The sequence below is a fragment of the Psittacula echo genome (assembly GCF_963264785.1).
Source record: "Psittacula echo genome assembly, chromosome: 1".
NCBI lineage: Eukaryota > Metazoa > Chordata > Aves > Psittaciformes > Psittacidae > Psittacula > Psittacula echo.
The window spans coordinates 128,865,786-128,884,223 of NC_137735.1; the positions used below are offsets into that span (position 1 = coordinate 128,865,786).

The following is an 18,438-nucleotide window of genomic DNA, read 5'->3' on the forward strand; positions in this document are numbered from 1 at the left end:
TGTAGATACTTCTCATTCTCTTGTAGTATTTTCTACAAATATCTTTTTAAAGTTTAAATAAATAAAAATAATCCCGTTCAGGGGGCAGATGGGTGAGGCCAGCTGTAACATACCTTGTGTCACCTTGCTTACTTGCACTTGATGGTTTCCTGGGAAGTTGCATGTGTGGAAACAGCTGCTGTTTCCACATAAGTGTTAGTGCTGTTTGGTTCAATAAATGCTTCCCCATGGCTGGGAGAGAGCTATTTCTCTAGCAGAGTGTTGTGGATTTTCTTGTTTCTTTTCCTATAGTCCAGGAATGAAATCTGGGTATAGCTGCTGGTTTTGTGAGTGGTTGAAGCAGTATTCCTGGGGGCCATTGCTGGATGGCTCTGGAAGGCTTCAGGCACCACTGTTTTTCTCACGTGGAAAAGCAGTACTTTCACATCAAGCTTGCAGGGCTAAAAGCAGGCTGCAGGGATCGTGCAATGTCTTAGAACCATGTTTTGTAGAGACCAGAGAAGTTTCTAGAGGCTTGAAGAGTGACACTACCTCCCACCTGGGAAGTTCTCCAGGGCATGGATATGCCATGGAGCCCCCAGGCATGCCATTGAGAGGGAGAGCTTCAATGCAGCTTTCGTTGGTGTTGCTGATGCAGGTTCCCTGCAGAACACCACTCTTCCATGATGCCTAACTGCTACCAGGAGCAAGACAAAGCATGTGCTGAGTTAGAGGTTAACTCTGTTTCTTCCACTCATGTAGGACATGCACCAGGCAGTTTTCCACCTGGGTAACTGAGCAGGTCCCAGTCCTTGGGCAGGAGAGTTTTGTGGGCTATTAACACAAGCAGAAGTGAAGCTTTACATGCTGTTAGATAGAAGAGAAGCTAACTAGGCAGACAGGAAGTGTTGCAGCAGTTGTGCATTATGGGGTGTCAAGGTTTTCAGACAGAAGTATGGGAATGGAAAAAAAAAGACATGGAAGGAATGAGATGTTAGGTTGAGCAGTTCATTAAAGACAGCAGTAACTTGGTGACAGAGCAAGCACATCAGGAAAACAAGCTTTTTGTAGAATCACAGAACGGTTTGGGTTGGAAGCGACGTTAAAGCTCATCCAATTCCAACCCCTTACAACGGGCACCTTCCACTAGACTAAGTTGCTCCAACCTGGCATTGGACACTGCCAGGGATGGGGCAGCCACAGCTTCTCGGCAACCTGTGCCAGTCTCTCACTACCACCAAGGAAACCTACTCAAACCTCCTAAGGACTGATAGGATCCGAGCACGGCTGCAACTCGGAGTGAGGAAGAGATGATTTCCTCCTTCCACGAGGCGGTCTGGCATGGCCGAGGTAGGGCTGTGGCCGTGTGAGGCGGAGTTGGGGCGGTGTGAGGCGGGGCTGGGGCGGTGTGAGGCGGAGCTAGGGCGGTGTGAGGCGGGGCTGGGGCGGTGTGAGGCGGGGCTGGGGCGGTGTGAGGCGGGGCTGGGGCGGTGTGAGGCGGGGCTGGGGCGGTGTGAGGCGGGGCTGGGGCGGTGTGAGGTGGGGCTGAAGCGCTGTGAGGCGGAGCTGGGGCGGAGTGAGCCGGGGCTGAGGCGGTGTGAGGCGGCGCTGGGGCGGAATGAGCCGGGGCTGAGGCGGTGTGAGGCGGCACTGGGGAGGTGTGAGGCGGGGCTGGGGCGGTGTGAGGCGGGGCTGGGGCGGAGTGAGGCGGGACTGGGGCGGAGTGAGGCGGGGCTGGGGCGGTGTGAGGTGGGGCTGAGGCGGAGTGAGGCGGGGCTGGGGCGGTGTGAGGCGGGGCTGGGGCGGTGTGAGGCGGAGCTAGGGCGGTGTGAGGCGGGGCTGGGGCGGTGTGAGGCGGGGCTGGGGCGGTGTGAGGCGGAGCTAGGGCGGAGTGAGGCGGGGCTGGGGCGGTGTGAGGTGGGGCTGAGGCGGAGTGAGGCGGGGCTGGGGCGGAGTGAGGCGGGGCTGGGGCGGTGTGAGGTGGGGCTGAGGCGGAGTGAGGCGGGGCTGGGGCGGAGTGAGGCGGTTCCTTTCACTGCTCTCGGAGCACTCTGGGAGTGCTGCCACCAGCGGGTCCTTCGCGGTCGTGGCTGGCTTCCGGCAGCCTGATCCGCCCGGTGCTAGTGATTGCTTCCCCCGCGGCTGGTCCCTCTTCTCTCACCTCGGGGTCTGCAGCGGGGTGGCTCTCGGAGAGCCCCTACTGGGGCCGATACCGCTTTTCGCCGCCGCGCCGGCAGCGCAGTGCTCTCGGGGCAGCGATAGTCGTCCGGAGCGATGCCTGCGCGCCAGGGGGTGGGGCCCTGCGCCGGCGGCACGTGACAGCGCCGGCCGGCGGCGGAGCGTAGCGGCGGCGACAGCGGCAGCGGTTGCAGCGGAGGGGAGAGGGTGTCCCCGCCGCCATGGGCAGTGAGTACGAGCAGGGGGGCGGCCCGGGGAGCCGGCCCGGCCTGCGGGGCAGCGGCTCTGGGCAGCGGGGCGGCTGCCTGCGGGAGGGCAGGACAGGACGTGGCCGGCCGCCGGCCCGGCGTGCCTGAGGTTCATCGGGAGCGGGGCAGCCTCCTCCCGGGTAGGACCCGTGGTGCCGGGCGGAGGGAGACCAAGCAGCGCTGGGCACCGTGTGGGGTGGGTTTGGCTTATCCCTCTGGCCTCGGTGTTTTAGCTTGGGAGCCGTCTGCTGCGGGGCGGGATGCGGGTTGTGATGTTGTGATGAGCTGTGCGGTGGCTTGGAGTAGATACAGGGAGAATTTATCACCGCAACATGTGAAAGTAAGCATCACGTTTGGACTAAAATGTTGATAAATTTGGCTTTCGGTGTAATAAATGCTTTTTCTTCGAAGACGTACTGATGGTTATTTTCTGTGAGTATCTGAATGTGTTGGGGCTGGGAGTAACATGCAAGTTTTGGAGGACAGGTTAACCACCAAACACATGAAAAAAAGCTCGAACTGTTGAGCTTTTATGTGATGTTAAAGGAGAAACTGTCAGATGTACCAAACATTTTAACGCCCAAAGTTCTGATCAGAGTAAGGGTTGCAGTGATTTATTGATGATTCCTGAACATATTTTAGGGATTGAATTATTTTTTCAGCTAAATATTGCTGTAAAACACAACATACTCATTTCTACATGGATACTTTTTGATGTCAGTATCCTTTGCTTCTGTGTTTAACCAGCACAGGCTGATACTGGGTCATTTATTTTTAGGTGGAATACAGTTTAGTTCACTTCTGGTGTTTTGCACAGTGCCACATCTGAAATGATTCCAGCTGTAGAAAGAAGAATCGACCAAATTGATTAGAAAAAGAACTTCCTTTCACATTTATTCCCTATTTTCAGCTGTTTTAAGAAGAGGCCATTAGTTTTCAGAGACCAAATTAGTGTGTGGATGAAATAATTCAGTTACTTTATGTTTTCTCCTAGAATTTAAATAAAGTTGTATGAAGCTTTCTGAATTCATAAAGGTTCATTAATATATTTTTCTTTCTTTTTTGTGTGTGTGTTTCCTGGAACAGTAAAATTTTTAGAAGTTATTAAGCCATTCTGTGCAGTGTTACCCGAAATCCAGAAACCAGAGAGAAAAGTGAGTGCCACGTTATGTTCTTCCTTTACTGGTTCACAGATATTGTGTTATTCGAGTCCATGCTCCAGTATAAATACAGACAGTGGGCCCTGAAGTAGGACATATTCCTTGGAGGAGGGAAATCCATGTCAAGGTAAAATTTTACCATGATGAGGAATTCTCTAACAGCCTTCTGATAACTTGTTCCACTTGGTAATCACAGATTTAGTTCTCCCTTTTCCACAAAATATTTTCTACTCCCCTAGCTGTGATTCACCCTGATGAAGTGGGGAGGTGATCTGTGACATAGGGCAGGTAATTGCTCCCTGTTCACCTGTCACTGGATGTGACACTTGTCTTGGTTCTGAAATCAGAAAACTGAGCTCACTTACAGCTGATCTCTCTTCCCTTGGGCCTAGAAATGCCTCCCATTTCCTCAGCACATTTTCTAGATTAAAATTAATGAATTTGTACAGATCAGGAAGAGATCTGCCTTGGCAAAAACCCATCCCGTAATCGCTGGCCTTTACTTTAAGAACTCAAGCAAGCACATACCTTTTAGGTGGCAAAGGTTCTCATTGGAGTAACAAATTTGACTGGCATGAAAACTCCTTAAGAGCTAAATGTCGATTTTTATATTCTTAAAAAGAAAATGCACGTCTGGGAAGGTGGCACCATCTGAGGGAATCTTCTTTGGTGGATGAGAGGTTCCTAAAGGTTAGGACTGGCTGCAGAGATGTTTGTGTCAGTAACCATAGCTGAGCCTGCTGGATTGAATGGAGAAAATACAGTTAAAAACTTCTGATTATTCCCTTCTGGAACTGATTTTTATTTATTCCCTGGCTCTTTGTTCCATCTGTCCTTCCTTGTTGCTTTCCAGCATCTTTCTGTCTCGGGACAGGTTCCCAAATCAATTGTTTAGGTCAAAGTCATGTTCAGAGCAGTAGTCTCCAGAGCTAAGATTTGGATGCTCCAGATCTGGGTAGGAGGTATCATCTTTGTTCTGCAGTGGTGAACCATAGTGCAATCTCCCGGTGCTGATTTATGGCCTATCTGGGATTAACTGATCACATCCATCCCATTTTTGTCTGGTGGGCTGGATGGGAAGAAGAAGCCAAGACAAATCTACAGACACTGATGTTTCTGTGGAGCTCACTGGCAGTCGTGATTTTTCTCTTGCTTTTGGTTTCTTTTTTCCTCCTGCCTTTCTCTTTGCCAGAGAGGAACAGGAAACTCAATCTGTCCATGTCCTCCAAGAGCAGATGAAGGATTCTCAGAGAGGTTCCAAGATTCCTCTCCTCTCTATTTGGGTCACTTTGTCTTTATTACTATCTAGGTTACTGTCTGGGCAATGGCTGCCAGTTGCCAGCTTTGTACAGATTTGAAATGAAAATAAACTGGGAGCTTCCTTCTGACACTGAAGAGCCCTTTGACCATCTTAAGTGCTGTTACTTGCTCACATGTAGTTTATCAAGTGAGTTAGATCATTCTGTCTAATTAATTCTTTGTTACTTACTGTTTTCTTGCAAGCTGGCACTGGCAGACATCATTAGTAATGGTTTTAGTGGATTGGTTAAGGCCAGGACAAGAAATGAAAATAACAAAATAGAAAAATAAATCTATTTTGTCTACGCTGTACCGGTTATAGGAAGAAAATGAACTCTGTGCCAGCCGGCACCAGGGCATTAAGTGATGGTGGAGTTTTGATTCAGTTGGGCTCTCGCTGAGAGATGTTTTCTGTCTGTGGGGAGTGTTGCTTTTGTGTTTTGGCCAACTCGATGAACAGAAGCAATTGCTACTTTGTAGTTAGTGATACCAACTCATATTTCCCTCATAAGCACAGATATTTCTAAGTAGAACACACTGTTCAGAACACCAAGAAGATGGAGCTTAAGTCCCTTCGATTTCACAAATTACAGGAAAAATGTCAAAGGAATAAAATGTCCAAGTGAAGCTGATCAGATGATGAAATGTATCATCCCTGTGCTTGTTACCACTTGTGCTTGCAGTGTTTTTGTACCACTCTGTATTTTGTTGTTCCTGGCATATGGATTCAGCTGCCTCCTGGGCTTACTTTCCCATCTTTTTGAATCAGAGAGACTGTTTTCCTTGGGAATAACTCTGATTTGGGTGATGCAGAATCTCTCTTATGCTCATACTCAATGCACTTACAGAGAGAGCCAGGGCAGTTGTAGAACATGAGTGATGCCCTGGGAGCTGAGGTTAACAGTGAGGCTGCAGAGATCCATTGATGAAGTGTTTCTCTTTTTACAAGTCTGTACTTAAAATCTGAACTGTAAAATTCAAACAGCAGTTGGTAAAGTGGGTCAGCACTGTGTAAAGTCGAACACAAGACACTGTCTGGATTTATTTGCTGCTGTCACTATTTGTCTTTTTTTATCTTTGTACTCCGGTATTTTTAGCATCTGCCCTCTTTTAAAAGAGTGAGGCAGTATCAGTAAATAAATTGAATTAGAGGCATTATTTTACTTCAAAGTAAGTGCATGATTTAATTTATAAAGATACCATTATGGGGTTTCTCTTGCTTGAGAAGCTGTGCTGCTGCATCAGTTTGCGGTTTCTCATTTGTGGGTGTTCAGCACCAATAAAACCAGGCACTAATCTTTCTTCTTGTTACTTCTCTCCAGGCAGGTTCAGTGGTTGGAGGCAGAAAGCTTCTATTTCTGCTGTATCTGTCTTACCTGTTAGTTCATGTCACGTTCTAGTAGCTGCGGTACTCTTGCCTCCAGTGAGCACACTTATCCCAGTGTTCCTGGTCTGTGGAGGAGAGGTGGGAACTTGAAGATTAAACAGCATCTTGGTGCTCTCTGGTCTCTTCAGGAGCATTTCTTCCTACCTCATGCTTTGAGCAATCCTCTGGTTCAAATTTAAATCTTGTGATTCTTCTCTTGTGCCTGGCACTAGTTACAGTTGCCTCAAATGTTGTGACCCTGAGATTCTCTTCAATGTATTAGTGACTAATGATCATTAATCTGACATCCTTTTAAAAGTAATATATAATCTGCATCAATAAAAGCATTTCTGAGGGGGGAAAAAACCACTCTAAAAATGATTTTGTGGTTTGTGTTCATGAAGATAATGGTGATTTTAAGCTTCTTCTAACACCCTTTGAAGAACTTAATTCTAAGCATTTTGAATTACTGCCCAAAACTCATGATTCTTCTGGTTCTTCTCACTTGTCTTCACAGCAGTTAAATCTCTTAAATAAATGTATAGTGCTTTAGTTTAGTAACTTCCAGCCTTACAAAACAGTGCCTCCAACCTGTTGAAGCCTAGAGCACTAATCACTGAACACAAAGGGGGTTTTGCATTAATCTTTCATGCTTGTTCTGGTATGTCTGTGTTTTTAGCCATGCTGTTGCTTTTCTGTAAATACCCACTGTATTACAATCCTATATAAAATACATTCTACTGACTGAGTCTCAGCTATGCTGCCTCCTAGAGCCCAGGTTTCTCTAGCTACACAGAAGCCCATGACTGTCTCTATAATATCCAAAATCATATTAAATTCTAATGCGGGATGATGCTTCTGGTTCAATATCTTTGCATTTAATTAAGTTAATTTCATTAATTTTACTCTGCATTGTTTCTGCACAGTGAAAATTCTACATCCAGCGAACACATTAACCTCTATGATCTGTTCTGTAGATCCAGTTCAGAGAGAAGGTGCTATGGACAGCCATCACGCTCTTCATTTTCTTAGTATGCTGCCAGGTGGGTGTTGATGTTCTCCCTGTTTAGACAGTGTGTGTTCTAAATAAAATAGAATAGAACACTAAAAGGGTGAGAAGTTTGTGTTTCATGTTGATCTACTACTTTATGATGAAGTATTTAATACTTCGGTTAAACCTGATTCTCTGAAGTAGTCTTTATTATGGATTATGTATGTTTTCGCAGACCAATTCTTTCTATTTAATCTAAAATACATCATGTTTTTTCTTGTTATATGGAGGCTCCTATCAGATGAGAATACTGGCTGCAGGGTCAACAGCCGAGCTGATTACACACTGAGCAGCATAAGCAAACTGAGCAATTTGATGTCTTTTTTACCCTCTGCTCATAGCTAAATTGACATTTTAGCAGTGTTGAGTGAAACAGAATTGACCTTTTACCTGATTCCTCTTGAACAAGCAGATGGGTTGTGAAGATTGCAGGAAAATGTTTTCCTGAGGTCTTTAACTTGACATTCAGAACTTGTTTTTTGTGAATATACTGGCAAAGACATTAGCCAACCCCTCCAAAACAGAGCTCTTTGTAAACATTGACATGATCTTTATTACTCATAGTTGCAGGAGTTCCTAGAACCTGTACCTGGGTTGTAAACAGATAGTGTTGTTTTGCTGGGTTTCATTACGAATTTGTGTATTACTTGATGCATAGTTTTTTAGAGCTTGTAGACCTCTTAGACTGAACTGTATTTTATACTTTTATACTTAAAATGAACTGTTCATCTTCAGAATCAGGCTTTTTAAGTTATATTTGTCAACTTACCAATTCCAGACTCTGGAGCAGTAGTTTAATAATGACTGTTTACAACACTGAAGGACTGTTGAGAAGCTAAAACCCAGCTCTTGTACTGACCTGTTTGTTTGGAAGGAGGAGGTGGGAATGATACTAGAGCTAGAACAACATGTAGTTTATCTACCTGCTGGATATATGCATCATTAAGATTTTGAATCTATACAAAATATTATAGTAATTGAATAAGGAAATTGGATGGTGCAGACTGGAGTTTTCAGGAATAAATCTATAAGCTTGCCTGGGTTCCTGGTCTACTGCTTTTGTGATGCAGAAGAGTTGTCAAGAGTTCAAAATCCCTCAGGATTGACATATAGAATATTGAAGGCTTTGGATAAACTTCGCTAACTTTGACAGTTCTGTGTGGGATATTTTAAAACACATCCCCAGCTGAGGAATTTGAATGTTTAAACTTGCTGGAAGAAGGTACTTGCATCGTAATTTATGTTGTGTCTTTAATTTGTATGGGAAATAAATTCTACTAAAAGACAGAATTAAAACCCTGCTCGCTTCTGTCATCTCCAAGATGCTTTGCTACAGTTGTCTCTCTCTTTATTTGAAACTCCAATCTGCTGCAAAGATTTGGTGAAATAAATAATGGCATAAGTAATCTGATGTTTTCCCCTGTTCTGTGGATGATCTGTGGTGGGTAACTGGTTTTATGCTTTTTCTGTTCTTTTGGGGAGTTGTAGTATTCCAGAATGACATGTCAGGCATTTACATCTTTAACTGCAGCAGTCTGTTTTATGGGCACTGATTCTTTTTAGGGGTTTCTGCTTTTTCCTGTAGAAGGGTCTTAGTTTAGTCCTCTGAGTCATACCCCAGTTGGGGGATTAAAATAGACGGTGTCAATGCCTCTGGTTTAATTAAAAAGAATTGGAACAAATGATTCTAAAGAGTGTAAAAGTTGAACCATTGTGCACTAAGAGTTTTGGATTAATGCATGCTGGCTTTGTGTATGTCTAACACTGTTGTGTGCTTTGACAGATACCTTTGTTTGGAATCATGTCATCAGATTCTGCAGATCCGTTCTATTGGATGCGAGTTATTCTTGCGTCAAACAGAGGTTAGTAGATTATTCCTTCCTCTTTTTTTATGGCTATAAACAGAGCAGGAGATAAATGGTTGGCTGTTAAATTTCATACAACCCAGATGTCATGTTGAAACACTCTGTGAAGTTCTTAACAGAGATGTAATTAAAACTGACTGATCCTCAAGGAGTTCTTCATCTTGGGGATGGGGTTTCCTTTGACATGCAGATGAGATTAATCTTGATTCTGAAGTTCTGGGATGATTCTCTTTTGAATTGTAGAGCAGCCTCTTTCTGATTAACGTATGGGACAGGGAATCTTCTGCCCACCACTTACAAACAGCACTAATGTGCAGTATGAGAGTGTAGGCTAGAAACGTGCCTCATGGTATTTTGACAGCATTGTATGTGATTAGTTTTATAGGTGGGAAAGTTAAGGGCAGAGGTGATGAGGCTGGTAGTTTAGCAAAGCCAAACTAACTTAGAATAGACAAGTGGCTCCCAACCAAATGTATAAGAAGACTTAAACTAATGCTAGAAGTCTAAAGCTCAGATGGGTGATCTCACATGTGACTCTAAATGGGGACACTGACCTCATCTGTATCATGGAAATGGCTGGAACTAAGAAAATTAGTGGAACCCTCTAATGTGAAGGTACAAAGTATTTAGGAATGACTAATTTGGTCACACCAGTGAAGATAGCACATGAAGGTAAATAAGCTACCTGCTTCAAACCCTACTGCAGAATTTACATATAAAACTCTGTGTCTCACTAGCAGGTACAAAATAAGCTGTTCACTACCCAGACAGAAGATTAGAGAGACTGAAAGCACTAAAAAGCAGGAGTGGGAAGGTTACTTTTCACCTAAGTCAAGTGACTGGAGATCATTGGAGGATGGGAGGTAAAAGCTGAAGTTTTTGACATCCTCATTTTCTTGCTGTTGGAGAAGTAGAGATTTGAATTTTTGAAAAGATAGAGCTGAAATGAAGACTACCAATGGTAGTTAGGCAGAAATGAAGCCTCCAGACAATAAGGAAGGTGCTCAAAACCCCTTTGTTGAATTCAGATGACTTATTAAAGGCTCTTCAGGAAATGAAGCTATTGAGGGATAAGAGGGAAAACCTCATGGCTTAAGTACGCATTGAAAAGCTCAGAAGAAATGCCTGCACACATCTGTAAAGTGCCACAAAATGAATATTGTGCAATCCTAATCTGCCATGCCACAAAGGATACATTGGAACTAAAGAAACACTCAGGGAAAGGCATCAGGAAGCATCTAAGGTAGATATTCATCTATAGAAAGAGATCCTAAAAAAAAAAAAAAGGATTCTTTGCATATCCCAGATGTGTTCATCTCTGGAAAAAAGTGGCTAGGGGATGGATAGCCACTTTTTTCTGTATACTGTAAGAGGGAAGGGGCAGCCCCTGCTATTGTTAGGCAGCACATGCCACTCAAAGCTTCTGAATAAATGACTGATCCATAGGAAAAGCCTGATACCTCCCCCCCAGAGAAGGGGCCCCTTCCAAAGGTGGGGTGAGAGGACAGAGAAGCTACTGGGCTGATCAGCTGTGTGTGTACTGTTCCTTGATAGGCTATGCCAAAAAGCTGAGCTTCAGTGTACATTGACCTCTGGTGTTAGCATGGTTCCACAGAAGTACTGGAAGTGAAATGCTACACAGGTTTTTCATGCTGCCTTCAAAATGACAGAGTTTAGCACAGCAGCCTTCCTTTGTGCAGAGATTACAGTCTTTGCTTTGATCATACCTGGGCTGGAATAGAATATGTTGGAAGCATTATGAAAAATGTTCCTCATAGCTCAGAAACCTTTCACCAGACCTAATATCCTCAGAGGAGAATTCTTTAGGAGAGATCTTTGAATGGCAATTAGAATCACACAATCAAGTAGGTTGGAAAAGACCTTTAAGATCATCAAGTCCAACCATTACCCCAGCACTGCCAAGACCACCGCTAAACCACGTCACTAAGAGCCTCATCTGCATGGTTTTTGAACACTTCCAGGGATGGTGACTCCAGCACTGCCTGGGCAGCCTGTTCCAATGCCTGAGCACCCTCTCGGTGAAGAAATTGTTCCTAATATCCAATTGTGTTAATATCCTAATATCTGATAGTGTTACTTTTTCTTCCTATTCAGGTACTTTGATGGAATTAGGTATCTCCCCCATTGTGACTTCTGGTTTGATCATGCAGCTGCTGGCTGGAGCGAAGATCATCGAAGTTGGTGACACTCCAAAAGACAGAGCCCTGTTCAATGGAGCTCAGAAGTGTAAGCACTGTTCCAATGGAAAGCAGTGAGCACGTTTTTACTCTGGGGAAAGCAGCCTGCCTAAGGGATAGTAGCTCTGAGATTGCTTTGGTAGGTGATTGCAGCAAAGGATATTTAAAGGATTTGCTTTCTCTCTTGTTTTAGTATTTGGGATGATTATTACCATTGGGCAAGCCATTGTGTATGTTATGACTGGAATGTATGGAGATCCTGCTGAAATGGGTGCTGGAATTTGTCTTCTTATTATAATTCAGGTTTGTAATGAGCTATTTTGTGTGTAACTGAGACTGGTTGGATACAATATAGCTGGAAAGAAAAATCCTTTTTATGTCTGGTTGCCTTTTATTTATTTCTTTTTAATGCTGTAAACCATCACCCTTTGTACCTGTCTATATATGAGAAATCCTAAATATTCCATAAAGGAGGAGAAAGCTGGGATAGTTAATATCAGAACTGTTTCAGATAGGGGTGGCTGTTTAACTCAAAGGAATTAGTAGACTTTGAAGGAGTAGCTGCTGTTAAGTATCATGAAGGACTTCTCACTGAACAGCACAGATGCAGCTTTGAGACATTACCCTGTAGAGCAAAGCAGTAAATGCCCAAAATTCAATGCTTACTGAGTAATCTGTTTGCAAGTGTCTTGTGTTGAACAGTCATGGGGATTGTTGCCAGGTGAGATTTGCAGGCGTTTGTACGTGAGAGGGCAGAAATACTGCAGGAATGATGTATAGGTAAAAAACTTCCTCAGCACACTCCAACATGATGAAAATACAGAAGCAGGGAATTAAAACATAATTCTTGACATGATTTACTGTTCTTTCTGCTCAGTTCTGTTCCTTTTCCCACAGCTGTTTGTTGCTGGTTTGATCGTGTTGCTGTTAGATGAGTTGCTACAGAAAGGCTATGGCTTGGGATCTGGTATTTCCCTGTTTATTGCTACCAATATCTGTGAAACCATTGTCTGGAAGGCCTTTAGTCCTACTACCATCAACACTGGCAGAGGTACGTGTGCCATTACAGTTAGTTATAATGTGTTTCAGTGAATGTGTACTTATACAGAAACTATCACATGTTTATCTGATGGCTATTAAAAATGTTTTAATGTGTGATAATTATTAGGCTGAGAGAGCTGGTCTGGTTCAGCCTGGAGAAGAGAATACTCCATGGAGACCTTAGAGCAGCTTCTAGTGCCTAAAGGGGCCAACAAAAAAGCTGGAGAGGGGCTTTTTACAAGGGCCTGTAGTGACAGGACAAGGAAGAATGGCTTTAATCTGACAGAGGGGAAATTTATATTAGCCATTAGGCAGAAATTCTTCCCTATGAGGGTGCTGAGGTGCTGGCACAGGGTGCCCAGAGAAGCTGTGGCTGCCCCATCCCTAGCAGTGTTCAAGGCCAGGTTGGACACAGGGGCTTGGAGCAACCTGCTCTAGTGGAAAGCGTCCCTGCCCATGGCAGGGGTTGGAGCTGGATGAGCTTTAAAGGTCCCTTCCAACCCAAAACGTTCTATGATTACCTTCTAAAGTTAAATGTCTAACACTGAAGATCAAAATCGGTCTGACTTATGTGAAGATGAATAAATAACCTGCAAGTTTCCCTTTGCTGGTTTGAATTGCAGCAGTTAAAGCCCCCTGACTGAAGATTTTGGATTTCCAAACCGAATTAGTCTTGTTTCAGCATCATTTAGTCCTTAGAAACAGAGAAGACAAGAAATACTGTGTTCAGAGGAGCTGGTTGTGATCCAACCATTACTTGTGGCTATAGGATGCTTTTATAGTTAGTGCCTCCAAATTACTTTAAACTGGTTTGATTCTTCAGACTCTACCATCTCTTCATTCCTCAGCCAATCATTGACAGCATCTGGTTGTCCTGAGACCCTAGAAATAAACAATGCTAAATTAAGATACAGCCTGTTGCGTCAAGGAGTTAACTAGTTTAATACATTTGGAGTCCTGAGCCATTATTTTAGTTTGCTTTCATTTCACCTTAGTAGCTTTGTTGTATGTTATTACTCCTTTTCTAAAGCTATTTTCCTCATTGTTTATTACTTCTAATCATTCTCCTGCCCCAGAAAAGAAAGGAAAAGTGTATTCTTTCATGTGTGTGACTTGGGGTTTTTGTTTGGTTGGTTTGGGGATTTGGTTGTTTGTTTTAATCAGGAATAATGTTTTGGTAGATTAATCTACAATCTATAAGCTAAACCAGAATCCTGTATTGTGATACATCTGTTGAAACAGGATTTATGTCCTATTGTATCAGATTTTACTGTGTCAAATTTCCAAAACAAAGGTGCCATTTTTTTAACAGGTTTTTAAATTACAGATTAAAATTCCTTTTACTCTTTTGTTATGTGCAGGGACAGAGTTTGAGGGGGCTGTGATTGCCTTATTTCACCTTCTGGCTACACGAACTGACAAGGTCCGGGCTTTGCGGGAAGCTTTTTACCGACAGAATCTGCCCAATCTTATGAACCTGATTGCTACAGTGTTTGTATTTGCTGTAGTCATCTATTTCCAGGTAAAATGAGCCATTCCTCGTAGTAGCTCTGCAGCTGCAGAGGTGGGAGCGCACAGACCCTAAACACTGCAGTCACTGGGGGGAAATGCACAAGTTAAAAGTCAAGTCTCTCTCAGCTTTGAGCAATGAACGCTCTTTGTTTCAGTACTGTTGTTCAGTAACCTACCTCTGGGACAGTGCTGCTGTTAAGTTCTATAGCCCACATTCCATTAAATGCCATACACACTACGAGAGTAGTTTTATTAAGAACGGATTCTGGAATTGCAGTAGTTGTCACACAAATATGATTGAATACTCATCAGTAACTTGGAAGAATATTCTTGGACAGAGTGAAGAACCTTCCTGCTTTGGGGTGGGTATGTATGGATTTACTCTAGAAACAACCATGTAATCAGTGCAGAGCTCTATTTGGTTTTCCCCTCAGTTTCTTGAAATCCTTAGCTGGCATTAAATTTAATTCTTTAAAATTTAAGTATTAACTGCTTAAGCTTATGCTTAAATATCAAGGATATAAGTATAAACTTTTAAAAGTGTAAGTATTTACTAAAGTGGACACTAGAGCAGGATCCATAGGGTGATTTTCTTGTTTGTGTGTGTGGCTAAAATGTGATTTATTATTATTCTTTTTAAGCTGTTGAGTCAGTGCTGGCAGAAAAAACTTGGATTATGTGGTTTTCAAATCCATGTGGCTTTTTTTGGGTCTACTCAGCCAGAGGCCTGCCCCAGAGGAATGGGCCTTACCATGCAATTCCTGCTGATCACTGGCTACTTAAGTTAAAGTCTTTTATTGAGCCCTGTTCTATAAAGTATGTTAAAGGGATGTAATTTAGCAGATGAGAGATTATGTTTATGTAAAAAGAACATAATAAAACCAAGCAGTAACACTTACAACTCCTTAAAATTTGGATCCAGGCTGTGGCAGAAAACCTCCGGCTTTCACTCTCTCAGACCTTGCACTTCCTGTTTATCCAGCCAGAAGCCTCTGGTCAGGAATGGCTTTTTGGCATTTGAGGAATACCTTCTGTGCTGGAAATAAGCCTGGTGTGTTTGTGTTCTTTCCATAGGGGTTTCGTGTTGATTTACCCATCAAGTCTGCACGCTACCGGGGACAGTACAGTAGCTATCCGATCAAGCTCTTCTATACCTCCAACATTCCCATCATTCTGCAGTCTGCCTTAGTTTCAAACCTCTACGTCATTTCCCAGATGTTGTCTGTTCGTTTTAGTGGCAACTTCTTGGTGAATTTACTAGGACAGTGGGCAGTAAGTATTTTACCACTTAAAAATAACTGTTTGTACATATTACTTCATTGTGCAACTGGTATTTAAGCAGCAGAAAGATGAATACTTTTGAACATTTGTATATAAAAGCTCTTTTAAACATTGAAGAGGAATTCTTCTGAAAATATAGGATAGTACTTTAAACTGACAGAGGAGAGATTCAGATTAGATATTGGGAAGAAGCTCTTCCCTGTGAGGGTGCTGAGGCACTGGCACAGGGTGCCCAGAGAAGCTGTGGCTGCGCCATCCCTGGCAGTGTTCAAGGCCAGGTTGGACACGGGCTTGGAGCAACCTGCTCTAGTGGAAGGGGTCCCTGCCTATGGCTGGGGGTTGGAGCTGGATGAGCTTTAATGTCTCTTCCAACCCAGACCATTCCGTGACAGGAATGTCAGAGGTCTGTGAGGAATCTTATAGAAGACCAGGTTGGAATGACCTCAAGGATCATTTATTCCAACCTTTCTTGGCAAAATAACTGATTTCCTTTTTCTTCCCCTCTCACAGGACGTCAGTGGTGGTGGCCCTGCTCGCTCTTACCCTGTTGGTGGCCTGTGCTACTACTTGTCCCCCCCTGAATCCATGGGTGCAATATTTGAGGATCCTGTCCATGTCATAGTTTATATCATATTTATGTTGGGATCCTGTGCGTTCTTCTCCAAGACTTGGATTGAGGTGTCTGGCTCATCAGCGAAAGACGTAGGTGTTGTGATAAACCTGCCTAGATGTCTTCATTTAGACCTGCCTAGCTACTCACTCATCAGTTACTCCTCTGACTAAATATCAGGTGACTATGAAATACTGCAGCAGTTCCATAAAACTCTCTTTTTTGCAGGTTGCCAAGCAACTCAAAGAGCAGCAGATGGTGATGAGAGGCCACAGGGATACTTCAATGGTTCACGAGCTGAACAGGTAAGGAAATGGTGACTTCCAACAGGGTGCTTGAGGGTGCTGTCAGCTAGAGCAGGTGTTCTTGGAAACATCGGAGACCTCTTTCCACTGCATGTGTCCGGGTTCTTCCCTTTCAGCTGTTCCTGGTAACACACAGGACGTTTATAATAGTAGGTAAAAGGTTTACCTGTAGCGCCTCTTGTGTAAGTGGCATAATGAGGGAATTTGGCCTGAATCTCTGCTGTGTTTTTACAAGGAAGATTCCTTGGGTTTTACAGGTGTTTAATTTACCATTCCTGAACTAAGCTGATGCTATAAAAGTGACATTTTATGCAGTACACAACGCCTGCTGATCTGTATGGAAAGGTAGATGTATCCCTTCGTGTTTCAGTCAGAGCAGTTATCCTGCTTCTGTGGAGGTTACATAGCAATTCTCCATACACGTGTGCTATCATGTGCAGTGAAAAGCTTTGCCAGTGTTCAATTATTCACACAGCTTTCCTCTTGGTGAATATTTATTTTAGTCTCTATTTTGTACAAATATGGAACATGGCTCATGGCAGAGTTCCATTTGCAATGCTAAAGTGCATAGAACATAGAATGATTTCATCTGAAAGAGACCTTAAAGCTCATCCAGCTCCAACCCCTGCCACGGGCAGGGACACCTTCCACTACAGCAGGTTGCTCCAAGCCCCTGTGTCCAACCTGGCCTTGAACACTGCCAGGGCTGGGGCAGCCACAGCTTCTCTGGGCACCCTGTGCCAGCGCCTCAGCGCCCTCACAGGGAAGAGCTTCTTCTAATGTCTAATCTAAATCTCTCCTGGTAGTTTGAAGCCATTTCTCCTTGTCCTGTCCCTGCATGCACTTGTAAACAGCCTCTCTCGAGAGTCTGTATCTGTCCCCTTTAGGCACTGGAGCTGCTCTGAGGTCTTCCCTTGAGGAGCCTTCTCTTCTCCAGGTTGAACCAGCCCAGCTGTCTCAGCCTGACTCCAGAGCAGAACTGCTCCAGCCCTTGCAGCATCTTCACAGCCTCCTCTTGACTCGCAACAGCAGCTCCACATCCTTATTATGTTGAGGGCCTCAGAGCTGGACACAGGACTGCAGGGGGGTTCTCATGAAAGCAGAGTAGAGGAGGAGAATCCCCTCCCTCAACTTTTGTTACTCAATATTCCAGTTGATTGCTATAGTAGCAGATGCATTGTTTGAGCCCTTGGGTGAAGATTCATGATGCTGAATACTTTCTTTTCTCTTTCCCTGTGGTGCAGGTATATTCCTACAGCTGCTGCATTTGGTGGATTATGCATTGGTGCCCTTTCAGTACTGGCTGACTTCCTGGGTGCCATTGGCTCGGGCACTGGCATTCTGCTGGCAGTCACTATTATTTATCAGTACTTTGAAATATTTGTAAAAGAACAGGCTGAGGTTGGAGGAGTAGGTGCATTATTTTTCTAGATGTCCAAATATTTCACGGTTTGTGTGGAAGGGGAAGTATTTTGACAACATGCATCATTTAATCCAACAATGCTATTTTCTTTTGACTTGTTTTCAAGTGCTGCGTGGCCCATTCCTGCAATGGGCACCGAGCAACGCCTGTGAGCAGCGTTAGTACCGGCTGCCTTAAGAATCCAGTTTACATTATCTATCTTGTTTAAGTATTATCTAGTGTTGCCTGTGATGCTGGAAACCAGTTCATCTACCTTGCTGTCCAAACGCTGCAGTGAGATGCTCAAATGTATCAGTTTGATGTCAGTAAATACTTTTTGCACACAGCATTCAAATGTTAACTTTATTTCCCTGTCCTTAAGAGGAGAAAAAAGAAATCTGAATTCAAAATTAATTGCCACGTGACAAAATGTATCTGGAGCTTGTATTTTATGTTAGTTTTTTATACTTTTTTAACTTGCATTTCCCCATCACTGAACTGGGCACTCCTTCCTTTTTGCTGTCCCCACCCAGGCACCTCTCTCTTAGCGATAAGGGTGGACAATCAGATATCTTACCAGAGACTGATACACATCTCACCTGGGAGCTGGTTCTGGGGTGGGTTTGCTGCATCGCAGTGCCCACGGCATTGGGATCTTGCCCTGCTGTGGAGGGGACAGTGTGGTGGCAGCTGCTGCCCCACTGGGAAGTGAGCCCCGCTGTTCCATTTCAACCTGTACTCGTGCGAGCTGTGCCACTGAAACTTCACGTCCACTTTGCTTCTGTGAGTCTAAAGAACAAGGCCTGGTTCCTCAAGCACTGTTCAGGGGAGGGAAAGGGAGAATGAGGAGTTCCTGCTGCAGATCTTTGTCGCACTTTACAGCGGCAATGTACAACTGTAAACGTTAGACAATAAACTTATTTAATTAAGCTGTCTCCTGTGT

General features: G+C 44.0%; 1 protein-coding gene across 8 annotated transcripts; it reads left to right on the forward strand.

Annotated features, from left to right (window-relative positions):
* The first annotated feature begins 1,568 nt into the window (after positions 1–1,568).
* On the forward strand, positions 1,569–18,389 carry SEC61A2 (SEC61 translocon subunit alpha 2). 8 transcript variants are annotated; one of them, XM_080612982.1, is made up of 12 exons: positions 2,037–2,601; positions 3,492–3,559; positions 7,208–7,273; positions 9,065–9,143; positions 11,262–11,393; positions 11,538–11,647; positions 12,242–12,395; positions 13,747–13,907; positions 14,972–15,169; positions 15,689–15,880; positions 16,017–16,093; positions 18,029–18,389. In XM_080612982.1, the coding sequence occupies exons 4-12, from the start codon at positions 9,083–9,085 to the stop codon at positions 18,339–18,341; spliced, it is 1,398 nt and encodes a 465-aa protein (XP_080469108.1). In that variant the 5' UTR covers positions 2,037–2,601; positions 3,492–3,559; positions 7,208–7,273; positions 9,065–9,082; the 3' UTR covers positions 18,342–18,389. The 8 variants fall into 8 exon arrangements, with proteins under 8 accessions (XP_080469111.1, XP_080469109.1, XP_080469108.1 ...); XM_080612980.1 differs by having other exon boundaries at positions 2,037–2,385; XM_080612981.1 differs by having other exon boundaries at positions 2,037–2,385; positions 17,338–18,165.
* The last annotated feature ends 49 nt before the right edge of the window (positions 18,390–18,438 follow it).

Coding starts and splice junctions, on each gene's coding strand:
- SEC61A2 (XM_080612980.1), top strand. Junction 11,394..11,537: donor GTTCAATGGAGCTCAGAAGT/GTAAGCACTGTT, acceptor CTCTTGTTTTAG/TATTTGGGATGATTATTACC. Junction 12,396..13,746: donor TACCATCAACACTGGCAGAG/GTACGTGTGCCA, acceptor TGTTATGTGCAG/GGACAGAGTTTGAGGGGGCT.